Source organism: Rhipicephalus microplus, chromosome X (assembly GCF_043290135.1).
Source record: "Rhipicephalus microplus isolate Deutch F79 chromosome X, USDA_Rmic, whole genome shotgun sequence".
NCBI lineage: Eukaryota > Metazoa > Arthropoda > Arachnida > Ixodida > Ixodidae > Rhipicephalus > Rhipicephalus microplus.
Genome location: NC_134710.1, coordinates 304,465,546 through 304,477,713, shown reverse-complemented (window position 1 = coordinate 304,477,713; position 12,168 = coordinate 304,465,546). Strand labels below are relative to the sequence as shown.

The following is a 12,168-nucleotide window of genomic DNA, read 5'->3' as shown; positions in this document are numbered from 1 at the left end:
CATCAGACGACGAAGGCACGCGGAACTAATACAGTAATACGTTCAAAGGTGGCTCCTACTCAGTACTGTCTTGGTGAGTGAATTTGGTCGTTTTTGTATTTTTTTCTGTTTGGAGATCTTGTTTTACGGCAGTAGTGTCGCTCAGATTGTTAATCTGTAAGGACTCCATTTTTCCATCAATTACGTTGATTTCGTCATCATCCGTCGTGTCGACTGGCTGATCTGGATGTTTCTTGGTCCTTCGTGACGTTTGTTTCGTGCTGAAAAAAAAACACCAGACTTCAAGACCGTGAACCTCGTATTTTTATTGATACTCATTTGAGTGAGCATGAATTGAGTTACGTGGTGTGATGAAGTCGAGGAGATCGCAGGAATCAAGTGGAGTCAGCTCATGCAAGGCATTGGGAATCGCGCAAGATCATTTGGAGAGCCCTTCTTTCGGCAGGGAACAGAATATAGGCTGATGATGCAACGGCTAGTTATGCTGTAGGTGGGGGTAGCGTTGATGATGACGGGAATGATGATTATGATTATTATGAGAAATTTTGGGGTGTTTTAGTTGCTCGTTACTCGGCTTCCTGCTACGCCTGCATTTACGTTGTCATAATTAAACTCGTTGGACGTCTTCCTATAGTTGTTTCCAGGTCGATTTTTAATACTTAATGTTTTATCTACAGTATATCTAGAGCCCCGTGTTATCGGATTAATGAGAAAAAATTCGATAAACACTGTCTGGTAAAAGTTCTGTCATTTTTGAATTTATCCAATAAACTGCAATTTTCAGAGAGCATTCTCACCGTTCAAAGGGCATTTTCAAAGCTTATAATCATCATTATAAAGGAGGGTACCTCAATCAGTGGCAGCAACATCGTTAAGTATGCTTGCCTCTATCAAACAAGCTTTAAGGTTGAAACACAGACAATCGTAGGTGTTTTGTATTGAAGTACTTATGCTGGTTAATATACATGTTTGTGTGGTCAAACCTTCTAGTCGTATAAAATACACTTACTGAGTTCACATAATATTGTGGTAAAATATCATTTCATCTAATATTTTGGAGTATAAAGAATAATAGTAAATATTACGTATTGCGTTTTATCAAGACAATGGCTGGCAGAAAAAGCCGAGGAGTAGCTCAACTAGCTTCGGGTCCACAAAAGGACACTTTGGCAATTATGGAGAGGTGCACAAGATCAGCCTTATTAACAAAGTTATTGAACAGCACGCCGGGAAAATATGCCCCGCCACGGTTGTCTAGTGGCCAAGGTTCTCGGCTGCTGACCAGTAGGCCGCGGGATCAAATCGTGGCTGCGGCGGTTGCATTTTGGATGGAGGCGGAAATGCTGTAGGCCCATGTGCTCAGATTCGAGCGCACGATAAAGAGCCCCAGGTGGTCGAAATTTCCGGAACCCTTCATACGGCGTCTCTCATAATCATGTGATGGTTTTGAGTCGTTAAACCCCACATATCAATCAATATCAATCACGTCAGAAAAATATAAAAAAATGGAAAAGCAGGATCGTGAGCAACAACTGAAAGCCATTTCACTAGAAAATTAATAAAAGCACTTTTCAACAACTTATAATGCAAAATTAAATGCCGGATTCGATCCCGTGACCTTCGGGTCAATAGTTGAGTATCGTAACCACTAGAAAACCACGGTGGGTTTAAACGCCAAATTTTGCAGAATTGAGGATTCACCCAAAATAAACTCCAATAGATGCCGAATGTTTTTTTCCGAAAAATAAATGTCGAAAACTACCCCCAAAATTTCAAAAAAAATGATAATAATAAACTCCTAAAACAAGGAGCCTTATATATGTCTGTATAGTGACCTCTCAGCTATTAGAAAATAATGTTTCTATCAAAAACGTTGAAATCAGTGCCTCATGATAGCTCCTTGATATTATTCGGGCAATCTTGGTTTCTTCCAACCCTCGTTGAAATAGTTAACTAGTTAAATAGTTAAGTAATGTAACATAGCGCCTAAAATTCATTTTAGGTTAATTTCTTGTTGCCGTAATGTATATATTTTTGTCTTGAATGCGTATTCACAAATTTGGCACATGTTGATTGCGAAAACCAGAGCCGGTCAGATGTACTCTCGCAGGAGATTTCAGCGTTAGTTCAATGGCACCTGAGAATGTTAAAGATTGTTTTCTGTTTTTAATGGCTAAATGAAGCTGTTATAAAATGCATCGTGCCTTAGAATTTCTATTGCTTGTCAGAGACGGGTGATATATACTTGTACAGCCTACGTTCCCGACTTTCATTTATAAAGGGTCGTTGGGACCAGCTGACACAAGTAATTCTCGAGGCTATAGGCGGCAGGTAACGTGTGTCAGCAGGTGCAAGCTATTCCGACGTATTCTGTAATAAGCAGCGTACCATACGTACGTGATGTCGCATTAGAGAACTACATCATGCATCTTTTTTTTATTCAACAGCTGGTTTAGCATACTCCTGATAATGTTGCAAGTGTTAAGAATTCTTTGAAATCTAGCCTCAGATAATTCTTCGACTGTTAACTTTTTCGCGGGTGGATACTTTGGGCGCTAAAGTCTAAGGTCGTAGGAAACACCTCATTGTGGCACCGCGGTGAGGTGCTGCGTCTCTTGTCAATGTCTAGACGCTGCGCAGAGTTTCTAACTGTTCCTTTAGGCAGTGGCTTTGTCGCTTATACCGGCAAAGCACAGGGGTAAGAGGACCACCGGCCATAACGCATAGTTCTAGATAAAGCCACAAATAGCCATTTCCCAGAAGTCTAAAGGCAGTGTTTTCTAACTCCAAATATATTTTTTAACTCCCTAAATTATAGTTGATTTTGCTCTGCATCGTCTTTCACAGAGATGATCCTATGTTAACATAATTATGTAAAGGCATTTGATTTTGAAATATCAGCATAATACGTTCATTTTCAATTTATCCCAATTCAATAAATTTCTCATCGACATTATTTTCGCGACATATTTACGCCCCGCCGCGGTGGTCTAGTGGCTAAGGTACTCGGCTGCTGACCCGTAGGTCGCGGGTTCGATTCCCGGCTGCGGCGGCTGCATTTCTGATGGAGGCGGAAATGTTGTAGGCCCGTGTACTCAGATTTGGGTGCACGTTAAAGAACCCCAGGTGGTCCAAATTTCCGGAGCCCTCTATTACGGCGTCTCTCATAATCAAATGGTGGTTTTGGGACGTTAAACCCCACAAATCAATCAATCGCGACATATTTACGAGCTATTGAAAGACCCTTACGGGTCATAGTCTTAAAAAGTCACAGATTTATCACAAATACGAAGCAATGAACGTGATAGCAACGAATTGGAAAGTCACGCAAAGAATGACAAGCAAATCGAAACGTGTCCCGCGCTTCTCACGCACAAATAGCGCACGAAACATAATCACAGGTACAAATGAACGCGAATAAGCGTCTCAGTTGTTACTTCGCTGTGTATAAAAAGCGCACCCTTTTCGCAAACGGAGACTGTACAACAATTGCAGTGACCATTTTGCGCTCGGTAGCTACAAAAGAATCGTTCCGGTGAAATCCCAAGGCGTACGATTGTCCCCACCGTGAGATAAGCGAGTGCACGCGTGAGTGTCCCCTCTCCGCGGGGCAAAGTACTCGTTGGAGACGAGAGCACGCGCCACCGCGTCGTGATGATCTGCTGGCGACGCTCATTGCGCCATCTCGCTGGTAATGCTTAAACCACGATAGTAGTTTCCCCGAGATGCCCATCGCCAACGGTAAGTGGTAGATATAAATGACTTGCCGTTTGAACATTCAAGGATGTGCTCGGCTCAGCAACTAACGCCTCGCACTCGCAATTGAGAGGTCGGATGTTCGGTTCCGCGCTGGAGCCTTTTTTCTGGATTATTTTTTGTCTTTCTTGTGTTTTAATATATATAGATACTTATACATATACGGTGTATGACGGTTACGTCAGCGGCATTAACCAGCCGAGTGTGTCCATATAATTGCTATCGCAATAAAACAATAATTTATTATTGTAATAACGATGACCACAATAATTATCCCCCTCCGCGGGTATGAAACAAACACACGAAAAATCACCGCTGCTATGTTCTTTATTGCTGTTTGAAATTTACTGCCCCTTGGCTTCACGTAGATTTGCATCGCCGTTTGCAACTTCGTGAATGCATTGAATAACGTTATATCGCTATATAATTTTTTCTCGGAAGAGTACAGAGTAGAGTTTCGTACACAGTACAACCACCTCCACTGTGGTCTAGGGGTTATATTGCTCGACTGCTGAGGCGAAGCCCGTAATATCGAATGTCGGCGGCGGTGGTCGCATTTCAATAGAGGCAAAATGATTTAGGTGCCTAGATTTATGGACACTTTATAACACCAGTTGGTCAAAATTTTCGGATTTCTCCGCAAGCATGTCCTTAGTAATCATATCATGGGTTTGCGATGTAAAACCCCAACAATTATTGTATATATTCTCTTAGTGCAATACCGCCTAACCATAAAGTCATGAACATCAGAACTGGTGCGAAATAACAGTGCTGTGGTCTTTTCCTTTCACCAGGCCCTGTTCTGCTCTGTGCGCTATTTTCTTTGCGTAATATGTTGTCTAGTTCCCTTAAGTGTTTGCCATTTCTGGCTAATATTTTATTTATTGGCTTCCGGCCAATCCCTTTGGTAGGAATGCACCACACCTAAGTGAATAAACGTGGGAAAGAAAAAAAACTAAAATGCATTGACTGAGTATTTCACTTGATATTCATAACACTCTCAAATATATTTTATCATCTCAATAGTATTTAACTGAAAACCGTCGTCAAATTTTGATTAGAATAACCCAGCCATTTTCTGTCGAATCCCTTGTAGTGGGTATGACTCAGATGTCCAATGTGCAACTACAGCACAAACAACGTGGCGGCGATATGTTGGCTCTTGGAAGAAACAAGAAACTCATTCGCGGAACATCGTCGATGATGGTATGTTAACCCTGAACATCTTTTCAACGTCAAAAGCGGAGGCCGCTGGAACACTTTGGGCGAATCTCGATTCGATAAGTTTGAATTTAAAATGCAGCACAAGCTCTTCAACCGGTGAATTTCGGATGCGTAGATGATGTGAAAAATGGAGCCACGTGCCCATAACTTTGGAGATTATTCTTACACACTTGAACATTTGCACTTATTTTAACCATGCAGTCTGCACTACTATTGGTTGGGTTCCTTTCTTCATCTGCATTCATAGGATACTCCATGATTTCACGTTTTTGGTCTGTCCTTTATACGATAATTCCATACAGCAATATGTAATGACCGGATTTCGCTATAGTTAGTGAAGTGAAGGAACACTATAATGAAAAACGTGCACGCCCCTGGAAGGGCAGTGTTGAAAAGTAATGGCAGAATGGGATGTCATGTCTTGTGAAGGGGAAAAACTTTTGCAACGAGGTGGAAGTTTTGATAGCGAACAGGCCAAATGATGATGCAATGAGAGTAATATCTATGTCGGCAACGAACCGGCTGATGCGAGTCGAGACGAGTACAGCGTCGTCACATAGCGTCCTTATTAAGAGCACTGCGTTTCGGAAAGAGACTTCTCATCTTTCACACGGCTTACTATAAAAAGTATCCCCAAGCATTTCCAGATGTCACTGATGACTGGCGTTGCAGTGGGTTGGTCAATAAATAGACGTTTTATGTGCACCCTGGGATGGCATGCAGCTACTACACTTCAGTAAACCTTTAGTGCACGAAGATTATTGATGGCGAGCATTTTCTCCACGAGAGAAAAAAAAAGGAAAGATGATAGCTACGATATTGCATACATTGGGATGAAGGGGAAAAAGAACACGACGTGTGAAAGAGTTCCACGTGGTTCATTACTAACAAGCGTTTCAGTTATAAAACTATCCATAATTTTTTTTAAAGATTGTTTAGATACTGACATTGGGATTTCATTTATGCGCAAAATAGTTACATATATTTGCGCACAGATGGATATTCTGTGTGGTGGCCATGCGAAATGTATTATTTGCTTTGTAAGAAATGGTGACTAGGCAAAGTTAAGCACTTCACGTTCTTCCGTACCTGCTCTTAAAAAAGGGAGGGGCTGAATATCATTCTCAGACACTTTTTCCCCAGCTTGTTCTGAGTGACATCAAGCAGTAGCGTGAATTATTGTGCTCTTGGAGTGAACCATGCTCGAACTGTGCTCTTTCATAATTATAAGCAGTTCTTATTGTCAAGAGGTGGAACGGTGCTTAATGGAGGACAAAGTCTTTTTTTATAGTCAATGTCCCCGAGAAACGTCAATCATTCGAATTTCAATTTTTCACTTTCCGTCTTCACGTTCGAAAACAAAAAAAAAGTGCTAGGATATTATTGTTGGAGCAGCAACTTCCGAGATGAGTCTAAGTACTAAATCTTGTCTAAGTACTAAGTCTTGTCTAAGTACAAAGTCTAAATACTAAGTCGTGTCCCTATAGCTTTCATACAAGCGAGTATAGTTTTCGTTGGAAATGATAAAAATGTACCGGAGATGCAGCACGCCTCTGAAACTTATTACGCCTGTCTGTCACATACTATTGCACAGGGCTTGCTTTCTATTATTTTGTTGCATTTATTTTTATACAACTTCTGCCTCATAATTTCCGCCTAAGGGAGGGTAAAAAAAGATAACCACCCGTTTTTTGCACGAAGCCACAAGGAAATTCATATGGATTTCAGAAAGAACAGCATCTTAGTTGCCGAAAAACTAAGAGGGAACTAGGAGGATTTTTCTCTGAAAAGTCCATACGAAATTCCTTGTGGCTTCATGCAAAAAACGAGCGGTTGCCTTCTTTCCCTCTTTTAACCCTCCCGCCACCTTGCTGGTTTCCGCATAGCTGATTAGCAATGATTTCCGCTTCCTTAGTAACGTTTAGCCAATCTTAGAGGCCACTTAGCTGCCTTGCTGTACAATTATAAATGCACAACGGCGTTCTATAAATGAAAATAAACCATCGTGTACGGGAATGCAAGTTTCCTCATTCGTTTTTCTTCAAGCTGGGAACTTTGCTTAAGCGAACTGTATGGTGTATGTACACACAAAAGCAGATCAGTTAGCTTAAGGCTGGTGTCGAACCTTTCACAAGTGATGAAATTATTGAAACATTGTAAAAATAACTGTGAATAATCAAGCAGGTAGAAGTGAAGGTGGCTGATGCAACTAAACTTCTTTTGCCGTCCTCAGTTAAAATAAGTAGAGGTGTGCAAATATTCAAAGAAATCGAATAACTAATCGAATGGTGTTGTATTCGATTCTGTACTTGAATTAAATAGTAAATATTCAAAAATATTCGAAATACCGAATAGCTTTGGAATAATCAGCACCAACGAGAGAGCCCAAAAGTAAAGAAAATCTTAAAACAGCTAAAGATTATTTTTCTTCTTTTTATTCCTAAAGTGACCTTGATGCGGCCCAAGCTTCTACGAGACTACCGACGCTATATTAATTGCCGGATAAGCATTTTTTTTCTGGAAACTCCCGTCATACTCTCTTTTTACTGGGCTGAAGCTGTATCACATAAATCGGCTCCTGTATTCATCTTGTAATAAATGATTGATTGATTTGTGGGGTTTAACGTCCCAAAACCACGATATGATTATGAGAGACGCCGTAGTGGAGGGCTCCGGAAATTTCGACCACCTGGGGTTCTTTAACGTGCACCCAAATCTGAGTACACGGGCCTACAACATTTCCGCCTCCATCGGAAATGCAGCCACCGCAGCCGGGAATTGAACCCGCGACCTGCGGGTCAGCAGCCGAGTACCTTAGCCACTAGACCACCGCGGCGGGGCGTTGTAATAAATGAAGTTGGGTTTACGACTGCATGCAGCTTCATGACTAACAACAAATGTAAGTGTTGCGTTTTCGTAAACTTTTCTTGGAGATGTAGATTTCAACACCGATATTTACATGCTTTCGGTGCACAACCCATTTTGTGAGGACAGGTTTGTGAGTGCTGTATTTGAACCTAGAGTTTAAAAAAATATTACGAAGGCTCTAGTCCCTGTTTTACACGAGGTTACCTTAGTTTTCGTAATTTTGGTATATTGAGTCGATTGAAACTAACCGTAATGTTCTTTGGTGAACGTTTGTGAATCACACGTCAAAAGCGTGAAACTTATGACGCGTACGCATTGTAGCTGTCAAATCAAGATAACACGCCCCTTGCTTACAGTTCGATGGCGAGCGCAACATACGCACGTGGCGCCCTCCTGCAGCGATCGCAGTATATATGCAGCCCACGATGTTCAAATCACCCAATGACTGTGAACTTGGGTATAAGGTATCATTGTTGGAAAGAAGAGGACACGATTTCTAAAGGACTTTGAAAATTATTCGTAAATTCCAGCCCACGTGCTGCGCTATAATATTTGGCTCCCTTGTTCTCACGAGCGTCGACCAGTGATGTGCAACGTTTTCTGACGATGCTACAAGATTGTAGCAGGGCCTCGTTGAAGAAATACGTGAACTATTTTTTGAAGTTATCTAACTCTCGTCAGAGCTTCGTAGGGTTGAAAAGAGACTTAACTTGCCGCTTTGAAGAAAGCACATATGCCTGGCAAGAATAACGCATACTCTTTTTTTTTCGTGGTGTATTTAGTAAATGAAACGCGTATAAAACGCTTTGTAAGTGTCATTAAGATTGTGTACATTACGCTTTTTTTAGGGGGGGGGGGGGGGGCGTGCTTGTACAATGTTTCTCGCGTGTTTTTAATGAAAAATACGGTGTAAGATTGGGCTTGAGTCGTTCAGTATTTTTTATATCTTTTGCAGCACGAGCTCCGCCGACTCCTGAGAAAGCGACGATCGACGTGCGGAGTTCCGCCGACCAAGCGAGGCGCCATGGCCATCAATATTGCGGGCGTGGTGTCCGTGGTGATCTTCTACATCCTCATCTTAGTGGTCGGAATCTGGGCCGGTCGCAAGAGCAAGAAGACCAGCAACGAACCCGGCGATGCTGACGAGGTCATGCTAGCCGGGAGAAACATAGGCGTCTTCGTCGGAATCTTCACCATGACAGGCGAGTGAGCGCACATGTGGGAAACTCCGCCTAGAGTTGAAATGCTCCCGGCAGCTTGCGATCAGAAACAGTGTAGCAAACCTAAGATTACATTATTCGTCTACGATCGGTAGCAATGATGTGTTGCTTGGCCCATAGTTCGTGCTTACACAAAAGCGTATTGTTGAACAACCACATAAAAGTAAAGCAGCTAAACGTCGCGGACTCAAGTTTCGGCATCACGGGCTGCTCTAAGATTGACTGCCAAGGGGAGCACACCGAGACTCTTGTGCAGCCCGCCGCATGCAGGAGCGGTGTGCGAAATTTTCCTTTCTTGTGAAGAGTACTGTGTAATACACATTGAGTGGTAAGTTATATAGTTATTGATCGATTGAATAAGGAAGCGTGCCAATAAATAGAAGAGGGGCATGACTGCGCATTTTTTCGTGCATCATAAATACCGCTCCAGTCAGCCGAGTTTTTATTATGTTAAGACCTTCAGTAAAAACAAAGAAAAGATTAGACTTGTTTTTTTTCCTGAGGTGTTTCACATAAAAAAAAGAAAAAAATGCAAGTGCGCTTCACAAATATGCGGACGAATTCTTCTCGTACGAGCAATTCTAGTGCCAGGAGCTATTGTGAACAGGGGCCGGGTTGTTCTTATAACGAGCAGCACAATTTTGTTTTTTTTTAATGTTTTTCGAATGAAATTGTTAACATTTTTAAACTGCCTTCGTAGTCCATATCATGTTCCTGTAATAAAAGTACATACGGTGTCTTATGACCTACTGAATAATTTTTTTAAACGCGTGTGACCTGTAGATCGCAAAGAAGTCTTCAAGAATTTTTTGTGTGTGTGAAGAAGTAGAAGAAGCAGACCTTTAGGGGCGATTTCTTCATGCTTTAATTCCCCTTGTCGAAAACGTTGTTCTGGCTGAATGCACACTCGCTGGGCTAAAGGCCGAGTGCAACCACCGCCTTAGTTGTTCATGTAGCTCATTAAACACACAGCATTGTTATTTAGCTGCCGCATTTTCGTGCACTTAAGCTCGACGTTCGGTCACCTATACAATGATGGAAAGTAGTTACACAGTACCAGAGCTGATAGTCTCACCTAATATTGCACTGAAACAAGACATGTATTTCCTTTTTATTTTATTTTTGCTTGTTTCTTCTCAGTGCTGCAACAGGTGTATTTCTCTGTACAATTTCTTTATGCGGAAGCTAGAAGCTCTCATTACATCTGACTTTGCCACGCGCCCATGGATACATACCGCACGGATTCTCGCAACAACCTTTTCTGCATGAGCTGGATTGGAGGAAACAGGAAGGCCGTGACAGGGGGGTCGCTGTTTTCGTGCGTCGTCACGCGGACTAGAAACGCGTCTCGTTGCTCGTTCCTCCGAGTAGGAGCTGAAGTCTACATGTCACTACGACATTTAGGAATGCATTCCAGCAAGGTCACCCTGGCCATGTAATTAATCGCATACACATTATGTTCACATCAATTGCAGTTGTGAGCCAGTCGCAATGCGTATACCAAAATCAGCCATATGAAAGAGAAACGTAGCTGATAAGATTATAACGTGCCCTTCTGCTTTATAGGAGCCACAAAATTTCGGTTGATTATTTTTGTTCATGATGACTGCAAATTCGTCACATTCTTTTGCGTTAAAGAAGCACTGACATATGTTTTTTTTTTCTGCTGATAATGGTCTGTGTTAAAATACAATAGTGGGTCTTAAAATGGTAGACGAAAAATGCTGCCCATCCCCAGATAGTAATATCAAATATGTTGTACATATAATTTCTGTAGTATTTGCCGGTCGCGGTATCGAATCTCGGCTACGGTGGCTGCATTTTCAATGTAGGCAAAAATGGTGTAGGCCCACGTGCGAAGATTCGTGCGCACGTTAAAGAACACCACGTGGTAAAAATTTACGGAGCCCTCTACTACATCGTCTCTCATAATCATGTGGCAATTTCAGTACGTTAAACACCACATATCTATATATCAGTAGTATTTGTACTCTATTGGGACGTGTTTATACAGAATTTATTCACATTAGAGGAATGCATTGTGACATTTCGCAGACTTCTTTCATCTTGCTCAACCGTTCAATTCAAACACTGCTATTCGAAATTTTGTGTTTATTGTGATCATGTTTTAGTTGTGAATAAAATGACCGTGAGCAATACAGTAAGTGAATTACGCATGTCATAAAACCAATAATTTAAGTGGTATTACTGTAACATGTTAGTTACGATCCTGTTTTCTTTGCTGGAATACCGTAACGCGATGCTGTTGTGTTTAATTTCCTTCTTTCTTCTTTCTTTCTTTCCTCCTTTCTTTCTTTATTTCTTTCTTTTCCTTTTCTTTTCTAGCAAGCGATTGATCTGAGTCGAAGGTGTCGGCGCAAATCGAGTGCATTGCTCACGACATGGCTTCTCGTTTGGGTAAGCGCGAGCAAGATCGCAGCCGCAGATACTCCGAGCACAAGTTAACGCAGCTAAAAAAAAGGCCAAATATTCAGTTTATTAGCGCAATAAGATGACTCGTAAACCCATTTCCTGTGTACGCTCATTACTAGAAAGATATAATTTCAAATGACGAAAAAATAACCACATATTTAGATTAATACTTGGCTGCATATTACAAATAAGTACAAGTTTCGTTCGCAAAAGCAAGGCGTGCTTGTCGATCCCCTATGTATGAGTTGTGCAAACTCCTTTCTTTTCGAGCCATAGACAATCTTTAGGCTAATGTAAATACAACGCCAATCAAAAACCTAAAATTCATCGTCACTGCTTAGAATATAACATTTGGCTAAGGGGTAATAAGCGAATCTCTGATAACAATAGCCAGGACGTTCAAGCTTGGCTTGATACCACTGATTTGAACATGTGCCTGTATGGGTACAGCAACTATCTAAAACACCTAAAAGTATCTGGCAATGTGACAGGAGCGAATGTGATTGGATAGAACTTTTATGCAAATTCTCTGTGGGTGCGACAATGATAATAGAAGGTAAAAATTGTATATTTATCCTTAGGCTTAAACCAACTATTTATGTACACCTTTTAGAATTCAAAATGGTTAAAATTTTGACGCACTATAGCCGAAAACAAGTTTAAAAAA

General features: G+C 41.4%; 1 protein-coding gene across 4 annotated transcripts in view; it reads left to right on the top strand.

Moving 5' to 3' along the window:
• The window catches only part of LOC119161351 (high-affinity choline transporter 1), a 96,640-nt gene that overhangs the window by 59,554 nt on the left and 24,918 nt on the right, over positions 1 to 12,168 (top strand). For all 4 annotated transcript variants that reach the window (XM_075879462.1, XM_075879460.1, XM_037413787.2 and 1 more), the window contains one exon: positions 8,804 to 9,050. In XM_075879462.1, the coding sequence (XP_075735577.1) occupies positions 8,873 to 9,050 (178 nt within the window). In that variant the 5' untranslated portion in view covers positions 8,804 to 8,872. The remainder of the gene's footprint in view (positions 1 to 8,803; positions 9,051 to 12,168) is intronic.